Genomic DNA, 25,078 nt, shown 5'->3' with positions numbered 1-25,078 from the left:
AGAAGTGCTTCAACAATAAAAAAAGAGTATTTGGTATTCAAAACAAGAGTTGTTTTAAACTCAGAATGTTTCTAAAATGATTTTAAAAACACATTTTACAAAACTGGTCATTCTGAATTCATTTGCTTTGAATCTGAAATGGCTACATACCCCTACAATTAAGCCTTAGAAAATTTAGAATATAATCTATCCAACAGAGAAATACTTATTGGAAAAGTGAGAGCATAAGGCTGAAACTGAATGGTATGTTCTGCAAATGTGTTCATTCGGTTATAAGAAAACTGAAACACAACTAATTTGCATCTGTTCACATATAAGAACATGACCGTAAAAAAGTCTGCACTTAATATAAATTAAAGCCTAACTAGTAAGAATTTTGCTCTTACAGTGGTATTTCTGCATCCACGCAATAGATACAGGTAGGCATCATGCCTATAATGTAGAGGGTTATATATTACTATTGTCACTAGCAGTTCTCCCCTTCAAAATCAGTCTTCAAAGTAGATCAGGTCAGAAAAGAGACACCACAATGACTATTAGAACTCTATTGTTGTAGAGTATAATGATAGACTTTTGAAAGCCAGACAGTTTCCCTGTGTACCCTCTTATAACAGAGAATCAGAACAGGCTTAGCTTTCTAAGGAAGAGGAAGCACCCTCTTCCTCACCATGGCTAAGTATATGTTTTATCTAACTAGTCTTGACGATTAGCTCCATCCTCCTTTACATTCACTTCCATACAATGCATAAAACTAAGCTGGCTCACTTCTGCTCAGTTGACTACAGAACGTATCTAAACATTGTCACGAGCATATAGAATCACTCAAAACCATTTGGGTGGGGCTAATTAAGTACAAACCTAGCAACTTCATAGCTTCAAAGCTCAAAATTATTTCTATGAAATAGTATTAAAAACAGTATTTTTCATTAATGTATCCTTTCAATAATGAAAAATTAGATATGAATTGTAAGATATTATAACATATAATTCTATAGATGAATTTTACTTGTGATAAGAATATTAAGAGCAAGAAAAATAAGATAACACCAAAAATATTAATGCTAAATAGCACATACTTGTCTTTTATACTTAAGCTCATTGAAACAAATAGAATCACAGAAGAGATCTCCTTCATTGATACTAATGTCACTAATGATAAAAATACTCCTCAGAAACATATATAAGAGATTTGGAGATGCCTGTGGCAGAGCTTCAAAATTTAGTCTACAAAAAGAAAAACAACAAATAAAAAACATAATATTTATTTTGTGGATACTGTTATTGTTTTAATGTTTTTAAATTGTTTTAATTGTTTTATAATTTTAGAAATGTAAGCTGCCCAGAGTTACTTGGTTGAGTTGGGCAACTATGGAAATTGAATAATTGACAGAATAGAGTAGAGTAGAGTAGAGTAGAGTAGAGTAGAGTAGAGTAGAGTAGAGTAGAATAGAATAGAATAGAATAGAATAGAATAGAATAGAATAGAATAGAATAGAATAGAATAGAATAGAATAGAATAGAATAGAATAGAAGCAATACCTTAAAATGAAAGACAATTCTAACTCTATTATAACTGGCAAATCTTCTAAATTGCCACTATAAAAGATGATGATGATGATGACAACAATGACAACTGATGGTGGCTACTGCTTATGCAACTGTATTGATCAATGTTGTCATATTAAATGTGGTACATGCTGCTATACTCAAGTTGTGAAATAATGACAACACATGGTTTGATTATATAGTTTTCGTCAGTTTTATTAATCTTAACTTACTTGTTTTACAGAAACAGTATTTCCCAAAAAACTACATTTTTCAAAACATAAACACTGAAGAAATTTGTTATTATTAAAATACATTTGTTTTTAAAACCCTATGTTTTGATAATTCTTTCTAAATTATTTAGAAACACTTGTCAAACTGTTTAAAAGTGAGACAGTATTCACTATCAACAATGATCATATAAACTGAATAATTTGAAAAACAGCTCAGTTAGTTACCTGTTCTGCGGTACAGACAAAGTGTTGCTTACAGAAACTATGGTGACATCAGTAACAGGCGCACAAGGCACTGAGACAAAATAATCCCAGAGTGGCTGAAATGTTTTTTTGCATAATGCATAGTTTTCAATCTGAAAAGCAGACTAAAAATATAGTCATATTTTGAAATACCTTTTCTATGCTCATTTGAAATTATAATACATATTCAGTAAAAATGATGAAAGCATCAATAAAGTTATAATTAGATTCTTAGCTTTATACAAACTGAAGCAAACACACCACACAAGGTTCCTTAAAACAAAAGAGGAATTCTAGTGACATAAGGAAGCAAGATGGATAGGTTCATAATCTATTTTGTATGTCTTACAGTGGAATCTATTGGAATGGAGGCAAAATGCGGTGATGGAATTAAATGAAATGAAGTCACAAATCATAGGTTACTGTAAACTTGAAGAAATTGAAGAAATCAGGGATGGTAGGGATATCTCACAAACTAAATCTCTGGCCAGGAGGGAAGAATACAATGAAAGATATAAGCTAGAGACAAAGCAATGGAAAGAATGTTCAGCAGAATTGGCTGCTGAAAATTTTTCCTAGAAATTTTTAAGGGATGGGTAATTGCAATTCAGGATAATGCAAAAAAATAAATTTGTACTTCATATAAAAACTTGCAACAATATTTTAAAAATATTAAAAATACTGGATTTGCATTAAATTAGGACCACAAAAATACTAAAATAAATAGTATTCTTTCCTTAATAGTAAAAATCAAACTGAATTACTAAGGAAAAAGATTTAGAAATATTTTACTTTAGGGGAAAAAAAATCTTGTTTTTAAAGGATATGTATCCTGAAATAGAGAGTCAGATTACAAAAGAACTGGAATTATCAAAGCAAAAGTATTATATGCTACCTGAATCAGGTATGTTCGGACAGTAGCAACAGATAGAGGAGGATATGCAAGAATTGGTTTAGTTGTTTCTCCAATGCTATCACCGATAATTTTTCCATCTGAGTCATAGGCTGCAACTGCAAATATGTAATTCTGATTGGCTTCTAAACCTTGTACTTCTAAGACACAAGTTTCATCAGCTGGTATCTGATAATAAAAAAATGTATTTAAGATAAAAATAAGAAAAACTATGCCAATTAATATCAAAATAATATTAATACCAAGGTTTTATATTTATTATGCTTTATGCTATTCCTCTGACAAAAGCCTCAAAACAGCCCCACTCTCAAATGTTTTAAAGCTAAAACCAAGGTAAACATCCATACTTTTGATGGGCATCCTTTTTTCCCCATTTTAAAATTTTTATTCTCTACTATTATATAATTAAGCTGACACTACTCAATTAGCCCTCAATTTGCAGCCAGAATTGAGACTGGAACCTCTGTCACTAAGTGAGGAGAAAATGAATTTTAAATGGCCTCATTTATATAAAAGTCCATTTTCACATCACATGATTTTTTAAAGATTCTCAAAACACTGCTCGTGCCTAGCAATAGCTTTGAAGAAAACCCACACAAATTAGCACCATCGTCGTTAAAGACATTACCGCTTCTGCTGTGTTCTTGAGACTATAATTGTTTAATCGAGCTTTTGGATTGCTTCCTTCTGCTACACATCCAAAAATGCTATACCAAAAAACCTTAAAACACAAAAACAAATACAGAACTGTTTTTAGTTCTACAGCTAAAATTCTGCATGTGTTAATTAATGGTTTCAGACTCACAGTTCATGGATCATGTGTGTTCCTCCAGCTCGTTTTATGTGGCTCTTACCTTATTCACACACAGCATAATGGAATCTGGGCAGTAGCTTAACAATTCCTGAGCAAACAATAAAGTGGCTCTACAAGACAGGCTATTAGGTGGCTCTATTCCTACCTTCACCCCTCAGAGATATTAAAATAGCTAGGTCTGGAAACTGCTTCCTAACCACTGCAGATCTTCCATGCTCTCTGCTCAGACAACAAAATGGCAGGACTTGGACCAATGGTGCAGCACAGAACTTGGAGAGCAGCTGCCCCCCCCCCAGCCTATCCTTCTCAAGTGCTAAGTTGTACTTCTCATTCTCTCAAAGTGGGCTTGTTCAGATACTTAAGCTTAAATGTAAAGCTATGCCGAATGAAATTATAATTGTCCAAAACCACACATTCATTTTAATTATAATAAATTTTGCAAGACAAATTGAACCACAAAAATGTGATTTTTTTATAATTTAATACTTTACTGCTCCAGTCAAAATATATTCATTTTCCAAAAATTGCTGCATTTTCATATATAAGCAATTTTTAAAATCCTCCTGAAAGAACATTGAAAAATGATTACATTCTACCATCTAGTGGCATGTAGTTTACATTTTGGGTTTTTATTGAAAAGATGTAAAAAATAGCAACATACAATATGTGAGCAATAATGTTCCTCTTTTAATACCTAATGAGAACAAAAAACATCAGTAAATAGCAAATGTAAAATGTTTCAATATTGGATGAAGCCTTATAGTGTAAATTAAAATTCTAACAAATATTTTGTATACAGCATTCAAAATATTTCTCTATATAATTAGGACATGTTTTTTTCTAAATCACAAGGATGTTCCTTCCCCCCCCCCAAAAAAAATTACCTTTACATCTGAAGCAAATGGTGCTGGCTTAAATGCCATGGAACAATTTGTCCTAAAAAGTAGTATCGGAGGTGGGGGAACTTTGCTTTTCGTGCTATTTGTGTGATTTAATAAAGTGGTATTTAATGCATTTTGTTCAATTTCAGTTTTCTGAATCAGAGTAAATGCTTCCTAGAATTTAAGGACAAATCCCAAGTATTATTTCATTTACAATTTTTTCATATGCAAAGTATAAAAGAATCACACAGTTAAAACCAAGGACAGTTTAGTAGATAGTATTAGAATTATTAGATTATTTTTCAAATGATCAGTTATTTACATTTCTGAAAGACAACACCTTCTAATCCATTGCTGTGCTTTTCGTTTTATTTTTTTGTAAGATTTAGAATGTATTAATGAATGCAGAATTTCATTCAGTTTCCTAGAACTAAAATCTTGTTCTTTCTTTCCATATACGGTTTGGTTCCTTCTCTTTTAATACCTTACTTATTTATGATTTTTAATTTATAACACTGAATTTCTGCCTGTATTTTTGAAAGTATTAGAAAACAGTGCACATGTCCCCCTGTGGTTAGCTTGCAAGGGGTTTCAGAATTTCCAAATGGGTAACCTGCAGACCTACAAGGCTTAAGGTACAATTTCGTCCCTTAAATGGCCCTAATTATTTTTAAGTGCCTTTATAAAGAAAGTACTAGATTTGTAGGTTATTTTTATTTTACTTTTAAAAGTACTTCTATATTGTTTTTTGATACAGAAAATCCTTAAGTCATATCTGTTATTAAAAGAATTGCTATGACAATTTTCAGGAATGTTGAGTTGTATAGAATCTACAATTCATAAAATACTGTTCCAATACACAATCATATGAATGAAAAATATAAATAACACATCAAATTTACATAGATTATCAATATAATTTCTATACCTCCAGAAGCTGATTTGCAGAAGAACAAGCTAATCCTTCTGGAAGCATCAATGTAGCTTTCTGCATCAAGTAGAGAGCTTTGGATAATTTATTCTTTTTTATTTTCTCTATTATCTCCAATTCTGTAAAAACAAATTTTGAAAGTTAATAAAATTTCTTCATATAAAGTTTAATTCTGTTGGCTATTTTACAAGTACATACCTGTTAGACATTTTAACTGGCTTACATTCCTTGCAAGACTCTTGGTCTTTGGATTTTTGTTATCACTTTGACTATCTAAAAAAAAGCAGAAATGTGTGTGTATACATACTATATGCTCTATAATGATATAGAAACACAGAAGACGTAACAATTGTACAAGTGATCCTTGCTTAACAACCATTGATTCAGCAAACATTTGATCTTGTGATTGTACTGAACAAATGGTACTTATGACTGGTTTTTGAAATCCCAGTCATCAGTCTCTCTGCGGTCATGTAACTGCAACCTGAGCACTCAGGGCCTAGCTCACTATTACAACACTGTAACATCCTGCTGCCTCATGATCACAATTTGCAACCTTTTTTTGCCAGCTTCCTCAAGCAAAGTCAATGAGGAAGCCAGAAAGTCATAAATGGTGACCCCATGATGTCCTCACTTAACAATTTGCTGTAATTTGCTTAATAACAACAAACGGGAAGTGCTGGAACTGCCGTGCTTAAGCTTTATGATCATATTGGAAATTCTGCTCCAATTGCAGTTGTTAACCGAGGATTACCTGTATACTTTTATTGTGTTGCTTTTTCCTAGGTTTTGGAATATATCCTTTCTGATTCTTCTTACAAGTAGAAGCCACAGATTTCAAATTCAGTTTCTTTTATATGCACTCAAAACAGATCTAGCAAATTATTCAAAATGCTTTTTAAAATAATGTCTAATATCAATAGATAATCCAATATAGAAATTATTTTTTTAACTCAGAGACAGAAAAGGTTTTGAACTTTATATTTTGATTATTCCAATCTGAGAATAGGTACCAAATGTCTGCTGCTTCTCAAACTATAAACCTAAATTAATGAAGGAATGAAGTCTGCTAAAATGTCAAATAAATGCTTAGGTTGTATAGAGTTCTTTCATAAGAACTGCAAAATAGGCTCCCTTTACTCTTGATGTACTGTATTTGTCTTAGTTCCATTTAAACATTATTATCACAAAACTTCAATGACCTGAGATGAATTGATAATAGTGAAACATTGTCTCTTTTTTAAAAAAAAGGATTGGATGAATGTTCTAGAGCTAACTTATATACTGCAAAGCACAGTAAACTATAGTTTGCTATAATAACAATTACATGACATAAACATGATACCTTAAATGGTAGATAGCATGGTTTAGCTGGCCATAAAAACTCCTTTTTTCTTTCTTTTTTCAAATGCATTTTATACTTCTTTTTCAGTACTTACTCTGGTTTGTATTTACTACTGTATTTTATTCTTACTCAAGAAAGGAGAAGAAGTTGAATCCAAAACTCATAAATAATCTGGATCCATGCTTGGTGGTATCTGGTCCAGGTCTATCTGCATCTCTGTCCTAGTTTTCTTAAAACAGTCACACTACTACCCTGATGGATTGGTTGTCTAATATACGCCAAATAATTGTAGGATCCCTCGTAATGGCAGACTTCTGGACACAAATAAAGGTAAGCCTGCTGTTTCACTGGAGTACGTACTCCAGTGTACCTTGTCGGCTATTTTTTCCCCTTTGCTAGGCAGTCTTCCCTTCCATTGAAGACTCAACTTGTTCTTCATACAGCATCAACATCTTTCCTAACCTAGAAATATCTGGCCACTTCCTCAACTCTGAGGGTACTCTCTAATCCAATTCTGGTCACTGATCACATAATTTTTTTAATACAAAAGGCTATAGTTGAACAAGATGGGCATTTTGATTACATACAGTCAGAAAAAAAGTGATGAGTCTCCATTATTCAGCTGGATTTATATATAAAAAGAATAGAAGTATCTTTATAAAAGAAAAAAAGGCAATATAATTAATTTCAGACTTGTAAACACTAAGCAATGCCACATTTGCAAGGGCGTAATATGTGGAATAAGTAAAGCAAAAATTTACCTAGGTAGAAAAATATCGTTTTTTACAACTTTATCCTGGAAATACATAAATACCATTCATTGAGAATACCATAATAAAAAAAATAATCTGGATCTATACATAAATAATAAAAAGCATCATAAATAAATACTACACTTTTTAAAAGTTATATTTTCATCTTTGTGACACATAATAAAATTGGAATGGTCCTCCAGTATGAAATGTAGTTACCAAAAAGTATTTATATCACTTTACTTTACCTTGGGTTCCATTAAGTAGTTTAATTGCTATTCGGTGCTGAGCCTGAATGAGTTCAATGTGTAGATCCATAATAAAATTGTTTCCTATTGGTGATCTCTCATTATCAGATGAGGAAGTTTTATTCAAAACTTGCTCTTCTGCAGTCATCTGATTGAAAAAAAATTTACCAATTCATCTTTATATGTTTTAGGAAGCATTTTTTCAAAAGGGCTATTCAGCTTTCTTGTGGAATATTTTACTAGTTCTATTAAAACAACTAAAAATAAAGAGTAATAATTAGTATAACACAAATCACAGGTATAAATAAAAACAAATCATAAAGTTTAGGGGGGAAACTCCCACAAAAGACTACAGAAAAAAATATTTTCTAAATCAGAAATGTTATTAATAATCATCATAATTAAATACCCTATGTTTCATTTAATATACTGTTCCAAGAATAATTAGAAGGGTTAGATTAAAAAAAAACCTGAAGTTTCAATTTGAGGTTTATTCTTAATTTTTTTTTTATTCTTAATTGTTGTCTTGATGAAATATCCAACTTATTTTCAGCTTCTTCACTAACTAGGGGAAATTAGTTTTTAGGATATGTTGCTATTTAATTGAATTCATTGTTTCTTCCACTTGCAGTACATTTCCTATGCTACTGGCTACCACACAATCCCAAAGCAAGTAGAGCTAACCCATATTTAATTAGTTTCTTCAAGTGCTTACTCTTTTTTCTCCAAACATAAATTTGTGTTTCACCAGCTGATCAAGGTTTTGTCTTTCGGATAAGGTTAGGAAAAAAGTGTCCATCTGACCATGCTGCCCAAAACTATAAGTAATATGTGGACAATTGCTCCAGAAACAGTTAAATTTATTGCTAATCTGCAGAGATCTATTGCTTTGAATGGCTTACCTTTTTACAATAATTATCAAGCACTGATGTTCCATCAGGTAAAACTGTTAGTACATGAGCTCGATTAATTGCTATAATTGCTCTGTCAATATACTCAGAAGCCAAAAATAATTGTTCTCGGGGAGGTTGCTGAAATATATCCATACATTTGATTAATAAAAACAAAAGTGAGGGAAAGGCAACTGATTTTAGCTTCTAAGATTTTGTTTTAAGAACTACAGAGGAAACCAAGAGAAATAAAATAATATCTATTATTTCTAGTTGTTAATTTTGGGAAATTGTGAAACTGTAAGTCTTAAGCAAGAGAATTACATTCTGAGAGCACTACTATATTAAGTACAGTTGAGTTGGTTAAAATTTACCTCAAGGTAAATCAATATGCTTAAAAGACTTAATGACATAATTTCTTCTTGGACAGGGGCACATAACTTTTAAAAAAGAGTGAGAGCCAGGGTAGAGCAGTGATGGAGAACCTTTTAGAGACCCAGTGCCCAAACTGCAACCCAAAACCCACTTATTTATTGCCGACTGCCGGGTGGGCGTGGCCATGGTGGTCATGGCAGACTGGCTGGACGGGGCCAGAGCGGCGGGGGCCAGTCCCTAACCATCTCCGGGGCATGGCACGCGTGCCCACAGAGAGGGCTCTGAGTGCTGCCTATGGCACACGTGCCATAGGTTCGCCACCACTGGGGTAGAGGGTTTGTATGCATGGGGGCCTCCCCCAGCTGGTCAGTGGGAGAGACCAGTTACTAAGAAAGGCACATTGTAGGAATGAGGGGGTATAGAGTGTGAGGGCTCTGGTTGGTCCTGAGAGCTATTATTTAAGTGTCGCTGCCAGAGTTTCACCCTCACACTTTGCATTGATAGATTGAAGTATGGGGATGGCTGGTGAGGAACAGGGTCACCAGCCCAGGAAAGGGAGGCCAGGTAGGAGACAGAGGATCCCGTCTCAAGGCTTGGAATGGGGCAACAAATTCAAGAGGTGACAGGCATGGGATGATATGGGAGCCCAAGGGCAGGTCTTTGCAGAGAAATATGACCCTGATTACTTAATACTGGTGGCTTGTTCCAGCCCTCTGAGCTCACATCCAAACCCTGGACAGTGGATCTTTGGAGGCCTAGGTCTTCAGCTGCTGCTGATAAATGCCAGATTGGTCAACAAACCCATGCACACATACTTTATTTGTGATCTCACTGGAGAGAACAAGTCAATCTGACGTGCATTACAGAGCCCTGACTGAGGGTGGAGTTGCCCTCTCAGAAATACGTCTAGCCAAATTAAGGCCCTAGCTCCAGCCAAGACCTCAGGGAATGGACATGCCCAATTATCAGTGAATGGTTTCACCCTGTTGAAATTGAGGAAGTGGACAAGATCTTTGGAGCTGTCAATGCAACTAACTGCTTATTAGATCCTTGTCCCTCCTGGCTGATGAAAACTTCCAGGATGGTGACATGCAGGTGGGTCTAGGTCAGGGGTGTCAAACTCACAACGTCACGTGATGTGTCATGTTGTATCTCAACTATTTTTCCATTGCCAGCAATGGGGTGGGTGCAGTTTCGCCATGACGCGTCTGGCCCATGGGCCGGCTGTTTGACATCCCTGGTCTAGGTGATGATTAATATTATATTCCTGGTACCATTTAAGATTGAAATTAGATTGCCTCAAATTAGATAAGAGAAAGAGTTCTTTTCTTCTTGTTTAATAGAAGATAATTCAATTTAAATTTTAGTTGTTTAAGCTATTCTTCTTCACAGAAGAAAAAGAATAAAATATTTGTAACCTCTCTTCCCCAATCATTGAAATACTGGGCTGTTATTACTGATTCAGCATGTGAAATTCTTAAAGGAAGAATCAGTTGTCTCTAATCTGGGAATTCTTCTCTACTTTGGATTTTACTGGAGTTAGAAAAAAAAAGAGTATAACTCTTTTCTTTGAAACTAACATTTTACATGCTGAGTTCTTATTTCTGGACTGAAACATAGCAAGCTTTCCCAGTATTTACAGTATCTTCTCTTCTTTGGAATAAATGTTTTTTTAACTACAATTTTTACTTTATATTGTATCAGTGGTTTTTCAAAATTATAATCATCTACAAATATTAATCTAGTTGTTAAGGGAAAAATACCTGTATTAATGAAGGAATGTTACTGGTACAGTATTCTGAAAAAAGAGAATCATCTTCTGCTAAAACTGTAGGAGAGGGAAAAATAAAAAAATATTTTTAACCATAAATAAAATGTAGGCTACAATAGGCCTGTAGTCTCTCATAAAATACCTGTAGTGATACCCTGACCTGCATTCAATTACATCTTTGGGATATTGGAGAATGAAGAGCCAGAAGAAAGAATCTATCATTTCTAACATACATTTCCAACTATAACATAGTCTTCTTTTAGGACAGTGGTTCTCAACCTGTGGGTCGGGACCCCATTTGGGGTCGAACGACCATTTCACGGGGGTCGCCAAACAACACAGTCCGCCATTTTTCCCCCCTTTTCCTTAGCCCTTTTATTCTATTGGCTTTTGAAAGCCAATAGAATAGACTCTCTTGAATAGACTCTCTTGAATAGAGTCTAAGTCTATTGGCTTTCAAAAGCCAATAGGAATTGTCCAGGCTGTCTCTGCCCTGCTGAGCCCGCCAAAAGTCCCATTCTGCAAACGGTGCTGCACCAGTTGAGTAGTCCTCGACTTACGACCGATTGAGTAGTCCTCGACTTACGACCGGTTGGGGGTCGCGGCATTAAAAAGGTTGAGAACCACTGTTTTAGAAGATACTGCATATGGACAAGAAAACTACAGAGTTCAAGAAAATTATCCTGGAAGCTGTGCTTGAAGCAGTTCAATTCCCACACTTCGTGAGAATTTAGACATGCTAATTTCTACTTCCTATGGATTCATATGTTCAATGTGCAACCACTGGAATTGTATGTAGTAGAAGCTTGTCTTAAATTAATAGGAATTAACTGCTTTTATTAATTCTGCCCTCATGCTACAGTCATGGATAAAAATTCATGTAAAGTAAAAAAGGAACATATATAAAAAAATTATGTAGTCCTGGTTAGTGATTTTAATATGGGATAAATGATAGGCTGTTTTTGTTAAACTTCAATGCCAGTCCCAAAACTTTCCCACTTTTACTATGTCAATCTAAAGAAGTGATCAGGAATTATAAAGACTTCTGTCTCATAAAACTTCTATAAAACTGAATTTAGCTATTTGTAATGGGTCCACAAATGATGACCACTAATCAGAAACAATGGGTTGTTTCTAATCCTTTGATATATTTTATTTATTTGATTTTTATCCTTTATAAATAACTCAAGGCAACAAATATTCATTATATTTCCTCCTTCCCTTCCCCAACAACAACAACCCTTTGAATGGGATTGCTGAGAGAGAATGACTGGCCCAAAGTAATTTAGCTAGCTTTCATGGCTAAGGCAGGACTAGAACTCAGCATCTACTGATTTCTAGGCCAGCATCTTAATCAGTACACCAAACTGGCTCTCAGTTTGTAATTGAGTAACTCAGTAACTAAAATATTATATAGCCTAAACTTTAAATTGTCTATACTTTAGACAATTGCCTTGAAAAGAATTACTTCCCCAAAATTTTATTTCTGAGAACCTTTGCCATGTTTCAGCTCCATCATACCACAATTGTAAGTGATGTTCTCTGCCTCACTTGGTTTAAATGGTCTAAATTATTTATTGGAGCCAGCTAGCTTATTCCATTGGGGAATAAGGGGAGGGAAGCATACTTGGTCCATTGGAAAGGCTATCCAGAGCCAAGAGGTCATGGGAGGCAGCAGCAGACATGGATGTGCAACACTTTCATGACCAATACTCTAACAAGCCCTGTGCTTGGCAACTATCAGCCTTGCAAGAGTTTGGCACTGATTAAAATGGACATTCTTCTATGGGGTAGAAAGCATCTCAGAAAAAAACAAGACTCCAAGGGAAAGTGACCCAGCTTCTTCCAAATCATGAATACAGGACATAAGGAGGAACAATCAACTTCCTAACTGGGGAGAGGCAGTTGCCTCTACAGGTGCAGAACCCCTTGTGTGATTTTGGGGGAAATAGGCAGAAAAGGGAAGCAACAGATTTTTTTCTCATAGCTTGCAATCACTTTTCCCTGTGAACATAGAAGGGGAGGCTGAATCTGATGGGGAGAGTGATGTAATGGTATGTGGGAATGACCTTGGGAGATCGGACAAAGCAATGCAGCTAAGGCAGGCATGTCACACTCGCAATGTCACGTGACGTCACACGATGTATCGTCACTTTTTCCCCATTGCTGGCAATGGGGTGGGCGTGGTTTCGGCATGACGCATCCAGCCCGTGGGCCGGCAGTTTGACATGTCTGAGCTAAGTGAACAGTCAGACAAAAGGCAGGAATGTGGGCACAGCAAGAGGCTCAGAAGATCCCCTCTGCAGTTTCTTGGGCTATAAAGGAGATGGAGGGTACTTTCAAATGTGCAAGATTCCGTTAATGTACTTTTACAATAAAGTAGAATTAGCTCATCTAGTTATATTTTCTGTCTGGTCTACCACATAAGACTGACAAAAACAGATTGCAAGATATTATTAGCATACTGATGACATTTCATCCTACATCTCCTAGCTTCTTCATATAGATGTTAAATAAAATAGGATGAATTTAATATTTTATAACACTACATACCATTATTATGTGTTGTCAACTAAATTGTAAAAACCATGTACCTGGTATGTCTCCAGATTTGAAGTCTGCAATACTTTCCATCACTGATGTTAGCCTTAATGATACTTCAGCTATTAATACAGGATTGGTGGTTCCAAGATTAATGGTGTGAATTACTTCATTAATTACATAAAGAATGTGAAGCCACTAAGCAAACAAACAAAATTAAAGCAAGATTGTTAGAAATTTACTATAGAATTTACAAATAGGAAATAAATTAATCTTCAACTTACGATTCATTGAATGGCCATTCAAAGTTACAAAGGCACTGAAAAAAGTGACTTATGACCATTTTTCACATTTATAACTGTTGCAGCATCCCTATAGTCATGTGATCAAAATATGGATGCTTGGCAACTGGCATGTATTTATGATGATTGCAATATTCCAGGGTCATGTGATCAACTCTTGTGACCTTCTGAAAGGTCACAATGGAGAAGCCAGATTCACTTAATAACTGTGTAGCTAACTTAACTGTACTTAACAACTGTGGCAAGAAAAGTCGTAAGTACTGTCTTGCTTAGCAATGGAAATTTTAGGCTCAACTGTGGCCTTAAGACAAGAACTACCTATATATAGACATGAACAATGTATATACCAAGACAATTTTGCTTACCCATAACTTTTTACCAGGCAATCAGTGCAATCATACATACCAGTTCTCACTTTCTCCAAGCAACATTTCAAATTTCCTAGAGCTAGGCAAAGGTTTGGGTAGGAAGCTTGCCCATCAAATTTCAGTTCACAGAGTCACTGCTATCACAGCAACTATTTAACAAACCATATAAGAAATTGTATTTTAAGTGTTCATCAGTACAATGCATGTTCCTTTTGACAGGCAAGATGTAAAAACTATATGGTAATTTCAAAATGGTCTCTCTGAATTAGTTTTCATAGAATAATGTCAATATGGCTGGCATAAAACTCAGTTTGGTCACACTTGTGACATACTGGTCAAACCATGCCAAAACTGTCTATCATATCATTACTAAGGAGTACCAAAAGTGAATAAGGGTAACCAATCTACCTCTTTCTTTCTTAAAACTGTTATATGAAAACCTTGCTTGCCCACAACATGTGGAAGATTGTTGAAGTACGAGAACATGATAAAGAACATGAATCAATGAATGAAATGTAAAAAAGAAATACAAATACCATATTTTCCAGCATATAAGACGACTTTCTAAACCATGCAAATCTTCTCCAAAGTCGGGGGTCGTCTTATATGCCGAGTCGTCTTATACGCCGGAAAATATGGTATATGTTTTTGATAAAAAAAGGAAGAGAAAGGATGTAATATATTTAAAAAACTTTTTGTTTTATGAAGTGAAACTGATAAATACATGAGAAGAACTGGAGCTATATATTTAATTATGAATGAAAAATCTAAAATACATCTAAGAAGTTATGAACCTTTATCATTTAGAGTGATGTGGCTATGTATGAAAATAGGAATTCATAGGTTGGTGTCATCTGCATAATGGATGATAAAAAACATGAAGAACTTTACAACATTCTGAATTAATCAAACCAGATCAAAATTTAGTCTGCAAGGTCACATAAATTGATAGGTGAAGACAAATTAAGATAATTATGGGGCCCTTTGGAGAATCAAAAATGAATAATCAGTGGTAAATACCAGTTGGTTTTGAATGCAATTTGAGCATGTCTACTAATGGGAAATGAATGAAGTCTGTAAGTTTTATTAATCTGATACAATTAAAATAGAGGGGATTAGTGAAGAATGAAAGCTTAATGAAAGATTTCATTTTTGGAATGTTTAGTGTATGCTTCAATATTGAACAAAACTGAAATCAAAAATAAGTCACCAGTACAAAAGAAACATATTGAGGTAGTCTGGTCATATGCAAAGTATGAATCAGGTCTAAACTGTAAAATAATTATATGAAAGAAGAAAGAATAAGCTGAAAGAAAGGAAAACTGAGAAAGTTATGGTTGGACAAAATTTGCAAGATTTTCATATGAGAAGTTTGAAAAGAAAAAGGCCATTCATGAAGTGGTATATGGATGTGATGGAAGCAACAATTCTTTTAAAAAATAGAAATATTGTATACGTAGACTGTTCAAAGAATGGTGTTGATATGAATTAAATTTACATTTCCTTCCTTTCTTCTTTTGCTTGTTGCTTGCAATTTATCTTGTTTAAGCCTAAAACATAAACCTTTCCCAAATCTCGTCAATTTTTTCTCTGCAAACTATCCATAATAGCATTGCATCCTTGTTATGTTCAGTGGTGGATTCAGCCGGTTCGCACTGGTTCGGTAGAACCGGTAGGTAAATTTTGTTGAGTTCTGAGAATCAGCTGAACCCATGCTGTTTCTGGAAGTCCGTTCTAGGCCTCAGAGGCCTGGAGGAGAACTCCCAGGCCTAGAACGGCCCACAGGAAATGCATGGATGTCACTTCCGGAAGTCTATTCTAGACCTCGGAGGCCCAGGCCTGCATCCACACAGAGAACCGGATGTTCAGGTATTTGAATCCCACCACTGGTTTGTTACTTTCTTCTATTTCTTCCAACTACTACTTCCTAAGGGGCTGAACTGGAGCATTTCTATGTCTGCTGTCTTCTACATGCTCAGCTTCAACTGATTACATATAGCCCCTTTGCCCTATATGGCATATCATAAGCAAATTGTACTAAATTTTCCTTACAGAAATTATCCTAGTTATACTAGGCAGAGTTTACCAAACAAATATCAGGACCCACTTCAAAATCAATAAGTGAACCGATTATAATTATGTAGGCTCATATTGATATGTAAGTTTATAAGTAAAACTTTATGATAAAAGATTACCTTGGGGGTTTGGTATTTATGAATGAACTTTAAAAAGTTATTTCCACTCATCTGGATCTTTTGAATTCCTACTTTACATTTTTGCCACAAAAACATGGTTGCATCAATTATCATTTCTCTAGCCGGCTGGTGAACCTGAAACATAAATATTTTTCTAATGCTTCTTTACAAATAGTTGTCAACAAGCAATAGTTGTCAAATACTTTTCTACTTGATATGTTAATTTTCTCCAAATGCCCGATCCTTGTTATTCCTTCAGTAATTGAAACTCCTGCAAATTTGCATCCTTTACAAAGTACATATTTAAAATATGCAACTTTTAAAATGTGCAAATTTGAGAAGTCAAAAACTTCATAAGTCCTATACTTCAATAAAAATACTTTGCATTATGTGATTTGCATTGATTTTGTAATATCTGTAAAACATATAGTGTATTTAAACTTTAAACATAATTATTTTACTTTCTAATTTCAGATGCATTTGATATACATTGCTATCTGAAGCTAATTAGGTCACACAATTTCTTTCAAAGTTACTCAGTAGTAAGCTCAATTCATACTGAGAAAATACTGGAAAAAAATCAGAACACTTTCAGGTATTTTTGTCTCCTGTCCACAGATTAACTAGTGGAATTATTAAACTGAATACAAAAATGCTGGGAGATAACTGAAATCAGGCATCAATAGAAGCATAGAGATAAACCACATTTACATCCCATTAATTTAACACTTCCATTTCATATACTTAATATCAATGATCTAATTTTACTATACCTCTTCAGATTTACAGACAGAAGAATAAAGAGTTCTCGCCAGCAGAAAAAGATCATCAGTAACTTTTGTTGGTTGTACTTGTCCTTCTACAGTTGCAATTTATTTTAAACAGAAAAAAATTAATCAATATTATATTATTCATTAAGTTCAAATTCTCAGTTTGTTAGGGTTAAGTTAAAAATAAGAATTATGAAAATGAAGTATAGTTTCAATTTTATGTATTTCTTTTTGAATAAAACTAACAAAATGTGAATGAACTTATGTCTAAGAAAATGCCAACTTAAATACAACTTAAATAAGAATTCATTTTTTGTTTAATAACAGCAAATATAAAGTATAACACATCAGCAACAAAAATGTTCCTTTTCTTCCAATCTTTTTTATTTCATCTTCTCTGTGAAAATGTAAGTCTGGGATTTGTTTTTTTTTTTAATGGAATGTAATGTAATTGTTTGATCAAAACTAAAGTAATAGCCTGTTCCTGTTGCATTTCTAGATTATTAACATGATTTACAACAAAATGCAATACCAATATGCTAGTCTGGAACCAGGCCACTACTGCAACATATTAATTTAGAAGTGTTAAGACTTTTAGAAATCCCAAATAATGGATTATTTTATTTGACAGAAAGACCATGTTTTAACTAAATGAATGACTTCAGCAAATCACTCTAGTGGTAATCTGTAACCCACCTAGAAACGCTATATATTTTTTCCCTGGACTACGAAAAGCAGCTGTTTCTCGGATATTATCTCCTTGAACACACAAGCCATGTCTTGCTTTTCTTATGGTCAATAAATTCTGCATTACAAGTAGTAGCTTGATTTCTGCTTCTGCTTTCTTCCATACTGGATTGCTTTGATTCTAATATATAGAGAAATAAGAATTAATATAAGACTTATTATCATTTTTAAATAATAAAACTACATGATCTATGATTGTATTATAGAACTAAATAAAACTAATAAAATTCTTTACCTGAAGAAATGAAAAAAACAGTACAATTGCATGATCAAATGAATCCCATTCTTCATAACTGAAGATTATCTTAATAAACCTTAATGCAGCATCTGCGGAAATACCATTTTTCCCTGTAAGAGTAATATAAACGGTTTAAGAATATTTCATTCTTAGTAAACTGTAATAAAAATCTACAGAAGGTGCGTTGTCTTACCTGAACGCCTTTTCTCAGCAGTATGATGTAGAGTCCAATGGATGGGTTCTATGACAGTCTTCCCGCCCGACAGACTAGGTCAAAACTTTGGCCACACCCTTCCTCTGGGCATGACTCCAGTTTTGACTGAGACGAGTTGTTTGTTGAATTTTATATATATATTAGCTCCTTGTTCGATGTCTGTCTAGACCTAATGCCTGGGGGGGCTTGGACTCTACATCATCCTGCTGAGAAAAGGCGTTCAGGTAAGACAACGCCCCTTCTCCAGCAGGATGGCTGTAGAGTCCAATGGATGGGACATACCAAAGCCCTCATGTCCCCTTGGGAGGGAGTGTCTAGGCCACTGAATCCTGAGCAGATACAACTTGCTGTAGCACTCTTCTACCAAAGGCAGCATTAGCTGCGGCAAAGGAGTCTAAACGGTAATGCCTAATGAATACGGAGGGAGAAGACCAAGTTGCGGCCTTGCAAATCTCTTCCACCGATGCTTGTGTGGACCACGCAGCAGATGTGGCTGCGCTGCGTGTTGAATGGGCAGTCACGTGCGGGGGCACTGGCAGTGCCTGCGAGACGTAGGCTTGGGCTATACAGGCTCTGATCCACCTACCTATGGTAGAAGATGACACCTTCTTTCCCATAGTTGATGGATGGAAGGAAACAAATAATGCTTCTGTCTTACGGAAGGACAAAGTGCGCTTTACATAGAAGCACAACGCTCTACGTACATCCAGCCTGTGCCATCTATGTTCTAGTCTATGTCTGGGTTTTGGGCAGAAATCAGGAAGAATCAGTTCTTGAGATCTGTGGAAGATGCTGTTCACCTTTGGAATGAATGCAGGGTCTGGTCTAAGAACGACCTTGTCCTTGAAGAAGGTACAGAGATCCTTCCTCACTGACAGCGCTGCTAGTTCCGAAATTCTTCTTGCTGAAGTAATGGCCACTAGAAAGGCTACCTTTAACGATAAAGGGTGCTGATGTCAAGGCCTGAAGAACTTTGGGTAAGTTCCAAGACGGGTACCTGTGTATAACAGGAGGTTTAGTATTGGCCGCACCCTTCAAAAAGGCGCTAATCGCTGGATGTTGTGCCAGAGAGGTTAAGTTGTTACATGAAAGTACAGTTGAGAGTGCCGATACCTGTCTACGAATAGTGTTGACTGATAGGCCCTTATTAAGTCCTTCCAATAGGTAATCTAGAATATTGGGAATAGATACTGAGGTTGGATCTAGGTGCAGTAGTTCGCACCACCTGCAAAAAGCTTTCCATGTAGCATCGTAGATCCTGTTTGTCGAAGGTCGTCTTGATGCTTGTATGATCGATATCACCCCTGAGGAATAGGATTGTCTGGCTAAACTTTGCCGCTCAAATGCCAAGCAGCTAGTTGTAACCACTGAGGATCTGAATGTAAAAGTTTGCCCTGACTGAGTATTACTCGGTCCGGGGGAATCTTCCAAGGGGGTGATATTGAGAGATCCACAAGGTCGGCAAACCACGGGCGCCGTGGCCAATGTGGAGCAATCAAGATTACTTCTGCACCTTCCAGGATCACCTTGCGTATGGTTGCCAGTATTAATGGCAGCGGTGGAAAGGCGTATAGGAGTTGCGCCGGCCACCGACACCTGAGAGCATCCGTTCCTTCCGATCCCGGAGAGGAGAATCTGGAGAAGAACCTGGGTAGTTGTGTGTTCTTCGGAGTGGCAAATAGGTCCAGTTGTGATTGTCCGAACCTCCGGGAGATCTCCTCGAACAGAGCCGGATCCAGACACCATTCCGACTGATCCACCTTGGCTCTGCTCAGGGAGTCTGCCTGGAGATTTGTCTCCCCTGAGATGTGTTCCGCTCTGATGGAACTCACATTTGCTTCTGCCCACCGAGCCAGAGCTGATGCCTCCTGCATTAGTTCCGCGGATCGTGTTCCTCCCTCCTTGTTGACATGGGCCTTGGCTGCTACGTTGTCTGTTAGAACAAGAACGTGTCTTCTCGTTACTAGGTGGGAGAATTGACGTAGAGCCAGGTGAATGGCCCGAAGTTCCAGCCAATTGATGTTGTGAGAGAGGTCCTCCTGATTCCACTGGCCCTGCGCTATCTGATTTCCCAGATGGGCTCCCCATCCGAATAGGCTCGCGTCTGTCATGAGCGTGATCCGCCTTGGTTCCCTGAATAGACTCCCCTTGAGTATCATGGGTGATATCCACCAATTCAGTGATTTCAGAACATATTTTGGTACCAAGACCCTCCTGCTGGAGGTACTGAGGCTCCTCCTCTGATAGGGGAGGAGGAACCACTGCAACTCCCTTGTATGGAGTCTTGCCCATGGGACAATGCCCATGCAAGATATCATCTTTCCCAGGAGTTTCGAGAGTTGTATCAAAGGTATTCTCTTGTCTTTCTGAATTTGATGAACCAGCTTTGAGATGCTGCTTCGACGCTCCTGGGAAAGATATACCCTGCACTGGGACAAGTCTATCACCGCTCTTAGGTGTTGTAGCTTCCGTGAGGGAATGAGATGGCTCTTTTCTACATTGACTGAGAATCCGTGTTCCTGTAGAACTCGGATTGTGGTCTGGAGGTCTAATTTTGCTTGCTCCTGTGAGCTGGACTGAATCAGTCCAGATAAAACTGTACACGCACCGCCATCAGCCTGAGGTGGGCCGCTATTACTGCTAGAATTTTGGTAAATACCCTTGGGGCTGAGGATAGACCGAAGGGTAGTGCCCTGTATTGGTAATGCCGGTGTGCGTAGGTAAATCTGAGGAATTTGCGGTATTTGGGGTGGATGGGGATATGCAGGTACACCTCTGTGAGATCTATTGAGGACAGGAGGTCGCCCTTCCTGACACTGGCTAGGATGGATTTCAAGGACTCCATCTTGAACCTCCTGTAATTCACGTAATAATTCAGGCTCTTTAGGTCCAATATTGCTCTCCACCCTCCTGATGGCTTTGGTATCACAAAGAGGATGGAATAAAATCCTCTTCCTTCCTCTCCTTTTGGTACCTTCTCTATGGCCTGAATTGACAGGAGGTATGCCATGGCCGAGGTTACCAACCTTGCCTTGTGTGCCTTTCTGGAGATGGGACATCTGATGAATCGGTTTGGTGGGGGAGAACAAAAGTCTAAGGTCAGGCCATCTCTGATCGTCTCCAAGACCCAGGCGTCGGTGGTAGTCTGCTCCCAGACCTCGATGAACTTGGCTAACCGACCTCCTATGGGAGTGTCCTGCCTGGCGTCACTTGGCGCGTTTAAAGGGTCGGCCTCCCGATCCTCTAAAGGGACGCCTGGACTGAAATTGGCCTCTGGCTCCCATGTTTGGGCGATCCTGGGAACGATCCTGTCTTGAATAGGAGGATCGTGAGCCTCTAGACCAGTCCCAGGATTGCCCTGATCGAAAGGGCTGTCTCCAGTCCCAGGAGTAGCCTGGGCGGAAACTCTGCCTCCGGAATTCCTGACTGCCTCTCCTATCTACCTTCTTTGAAGGATGGACTAGAATTTTCCTTTTGTCCCTACTCTCGCTTACATGCGGATCCAGAATGGGTCCAAACAAAAATGACCCACTGTACTTGGACGTCGAAAGACGCCACTTGGCCTTCAGATCTGTCTTCCAATTTTTGAGCCATAGTAATCTGCGAGAGGCTACTGTGGTTGCAATCGATCTTGCCGCATACTTGGTTGCGTGAAGTGAGGCGTCTGCCATGAATTGTGAGGCCGCCAGTATCTTGGCCAAAGTTTGGTGAGCTCTGACTTGATCTGGAGGTACAGTGGTTTGTAGCTCGCGCAGCCACATGATACACGCCCTGGCGAAGAATGATGATGATGTTGCCACCTTGGCCGCCCAGGCTGCGGCCATGTGGGAACGACGGAGGGAGTGCTCAAATTTCTTTTCCTCTGGTTTTAAGGCCTCCACCATGTCCCCTGGGATCGCAGAAGTAGAGAATAATGAGATTAAGGGACTATCTATTGCGGGAACATCTAACATGCCTGAAAAGGAAGGAGAAACATTGAATAGTTTCTTTTCCACGCTGTTAGGTGCTGGTGGTGTCGCTAGTGAAACCCATTGCTCCTCTACCGTGGTGCAGAAAACTTCAGGACAAGGAATGTACTTGTCCTGTGGAACTTTCTTGGCAAAGAGAGGGTTTGCCTCCTTGCTAGTAGGATTTTCCTCCTGAACTGAGGTCAAATTGACCGTAGAGACTGCCTTTATCAAAAGTGATTTTAGAAGAGCTGGATCAAAGAGGCCAGAGCTTGTTGCCTGCTCAGGAGTGGTCCCCTCATCCTCTGAGAGTGGCATATCAGACATGTCTAGGTCTAGTAATTCTCCCTCTCCTATTTGAGAGGAAGTTTCAGAAATGTTTGTAGCCGGAGCCTTGTTTCGTCCCTTATGGGATGGTTGAAAAGCTACTTGGCCCCTAGAAGCCATAAACTGGGAAAAGGCATCCTGCATGAATGCCTGAAATTGGGCAGACCATATGTCCTCCTGGGTTTTGTCCGTGGACGCAGCCACAATGGGAGTATGTTCTGGTGAAGAGGCAGGTGAGGAGGAGTGGGAGGAGTCCAACTGTTCGGTTTCCCCCAGAGGAGACCAAGTTTTGAGAACTTCCTGGGGAGTAGGTTCTGTAGTAGGGACCCCCAATGGGACAGGGGAAACCATGCTTGTCCCATTGGAACTGGTTTTCTGGGCCCTGGCAAACTGTCTTTCTAGAGCCAAATGTCTCCTCGAGGCCTCTCGCTCAGCTGTTTTAGAGGGTCCCCTCTGGGTCAGGTGCTTTGTTTTGGCCTTCTTCTTCCCCCCCATTTCAGATTCTGTGGATCTGCGTTTTTGTTGCTGTTGTGGGGGGGGGTGGCTGGGGACCCTGTGTAGCTGAATACGAGACGCTGTCTGCCATTGTGTCCAGGTACCCCGAGTAGGCAATACCTGGAGTGGGGGAAAACACTGATATGCAGATCAAATTGCAGAGTATGGAGGCTGCAAGCCTGACTCTGAAGGCAAACAATGGCCGGACAGACAGGTACCTTTTTTGAAGAAAAAACAGGCCCTGCAAGGCCAGTGACAAAAGGCCACCTTAAAGAACAGCTGGGAGAAATTGGCAATTCCTTCACACTCCTTCACCAAGGTTAATTATTAGTAGTATCCCAGGTTAACAGTTATTGTACTGTCCCCCGTTGTATGGGCTGTTAAAAAACAGACCTGAGGGAGTGAAACTTCGCTCTCCCTCTCTCTCTCCTTTAAACATATAACTTTCTGTGTCTAGATAAGTGTCAGCCTGCTCTAAGAGACTCCAGGTGGTTAAGGCACTAAATGGATTGCAGTAGTAAGCGTGCTCAAAATGGCGACGAAAGAGAAGGCCACGCCCCTTAACTGCCAACTGCCTAAGCCACGAGGCTAAAATGGCGATTTGAGGCTCTTGGCAACTCGCTGAGGCAAATTGATTGGTCTCAAGAGTGAGAGGGTGTCAAGAAATTAATTTTCTTTTCAAATCAACAATGCAGGAATTGCGGAGGAGAGTAATCCACGGATCTGCCTAGCGCTCCGGAGGTCGCGAGGACCTGCGCGCTACAGCTGAGGATTAAGGACTCCTTTCCGACGAGGAGAGCTGAAAGGCTTCCTCTCCGGTAGAAAGACGGCGATCCGCAGACCTGCCGGTCGCTCCGGAGGGCCGCGGAATCTGCGCGTCTCAGCTGTTTGAATTTTTTTTTTTTTTTAACAAGAAGAGCAAGGCTAACGTTAAAATGGGGGCCTTTTTTAGTGCAATCTGCACAGATACGCTCACCACACGGCTCAAACAAACAGGCTCGGTGCTCCAATCTAGTAACCGGAATCCTCCTGCTGAGCTCCCTGAGAATTCTCTGAATGACCAATTAAGGTATAAAATGGATTTTCTGACTATGTCTGGAGCTAAATTTTCTGCTGTTATCGGGCTACGAGACTAAGTCAAAACTGGAGTCACGCCCAGAGGAAGGGTGTGGCCAAAGTTTTGACCTAGTCTGTCGGGCGGGAAGACTGTCATAGAACCCATCCATTGGACTCTACAGCCATCCTGCTGGAGAATGTTTTAAACTATTACACAACATATTCATATGACTAATTTTGCTGCAATAGTACATTTTCAACTGCTTTCATTTAGCATATCATGTCATAATCAATTGGGATTTTTATTCAAAGAATACATGAGGTCATTTCTTGTAGAGGAAATAATGTTTCATTAAGGCCTAGATTAAATATATTGTGGAAGAAGTATGTAATAAGGTCTGGACATAGGTATATGAAACCCATATTCTATTCCATTTTATTAATGTTAATGTTATAAGGCATGGTTCACATTACAAATTCTAGAGAACAACATCTTTTCTGGTAATTAGTGATTATCAAATGTCAGCTACATCTTTGGCACACTCTACACTATTTTTACATTTGAGATCCATATACCTTAGATAAACTGGCTTCACAAAATACACAAAATCAACATGTGGCTTGGTTGGTTCTAATATTGCAAATTGCAACCAATCATGATAGTTTATAAATTTTGGCATATGGTTCTATGAACCTAGCCAAGACTTTATGTGCATGCAAAAATTCATCCACAAATCTATAGCAAAAAAAAAAAAAAAGCCAAAATTACTGATATGGAAAAACCTTTATCGCATATACCAAGGTCTCATCTCCTTAACTGTGAAAACACAGAACTGGAAATAATGAGACAAAGGATAAGAAGGACAGCTGTAGAAACCACTGGTACTTACAGCAAGAAACCATTGTTGCAGACTGCCTGTCAAATAAAGTTTCCACT

At 37.8% G+C, this 25,078-nt stretch overlaps 1 protein-coding gene across 8 annotated transcripts in view; it reads right to left on the bottom strand.

Moving 5' to 3' along the window:
• CFAP54 (cilia and flagella associated protein 54) overlaps nt 1-25,078 on the bottom strand; it is a 186,702-nt gene that overhangs the window by 138,972 nt on the left and 22,652 nt on the right. For 4 of the 8 annotated variants that reach the window (XR_005558519.1, XM_039358159.1, XM_039358161.1 and 1 more), the window contains exons 11-25: nt 18,100-18,212; nt 17,814-17,985; nt 17,121-17,206; nt 16,348-16,482; nt 13,536-13,680; nt 10,934-10,998; nt 8,808-8,936; nt 7,906-8,053; nt 5,759-5,833; nt 5,558-5,679; nt 4,633-4,803; nt 3,530-3,655; nt 2,917-3,102; nt 2,004-2,146; nt 1,077-1,224 (exon numbers count right to left, since the gene is read on the bottom strand). Coding sequence is in view for 7 of the 8 variants with exons in the window: in XM_039358159.1 (XP_039214093.1) it covers nt 1,077-1,224; nt 2,004-2,146; nt 2,917-3,102; nt 3,530-3,655; nt 4,633-4,803; nt 5,558-5,679; nt 5,759-5,833; nt 7,906-8,053; nt 8,808-8,936; nt 10,934-10,998; nt 13,536-13,680; nt 16,348-16,482; nt 17,121-17,206; nt 17,814-17,985; nt 18,100-18,212 (1,964 nt within the window). In the remaining variant the exon portion in view is untranslated. The remainder of the gene's footprint in view (nt 1-1,076; nt 1,225-2,003; nt 2,147-2,916; nt 3,103-3,529; nt 3,656-4,632; nt 4,804-5,557; nt 5,680-5,758; nt 5,834-7,905; nt 8,054-8,807; nt 8,937-10,933; nt 10,999-13,535; nt 13,681-16,347; nt 16,483-17,120; nt 17,207-17,813; nt 17,986-18,099; nt 18,213-25,078) is intronic. The other 4 variants (XM_039358160.1, XM_039358163.1, XM_039358164.1 and 1 more) reach the window with 4 other exon arrangements.

Source organism: Crotalus tigris, unplaced genomic scaffold (assembly GCF_016545835.1).
Source record: "Crotalus tigris isolate CLP2741 ecotype Arizona unplaced genomic scaffold, ASM1654583v1 scf7180000019004.2909048, whole genome shotgun sequence".
NCBI lineage: Eukaryota > Metazoa > Chordata > Lepidosauria > Squamata > Viperidae > Crotalus > Crotalus tigris.
Note: the sequence above shows the minus strand (reverse complement) of the source record. Positions and strands in the feature narration are given on the sequence as shown.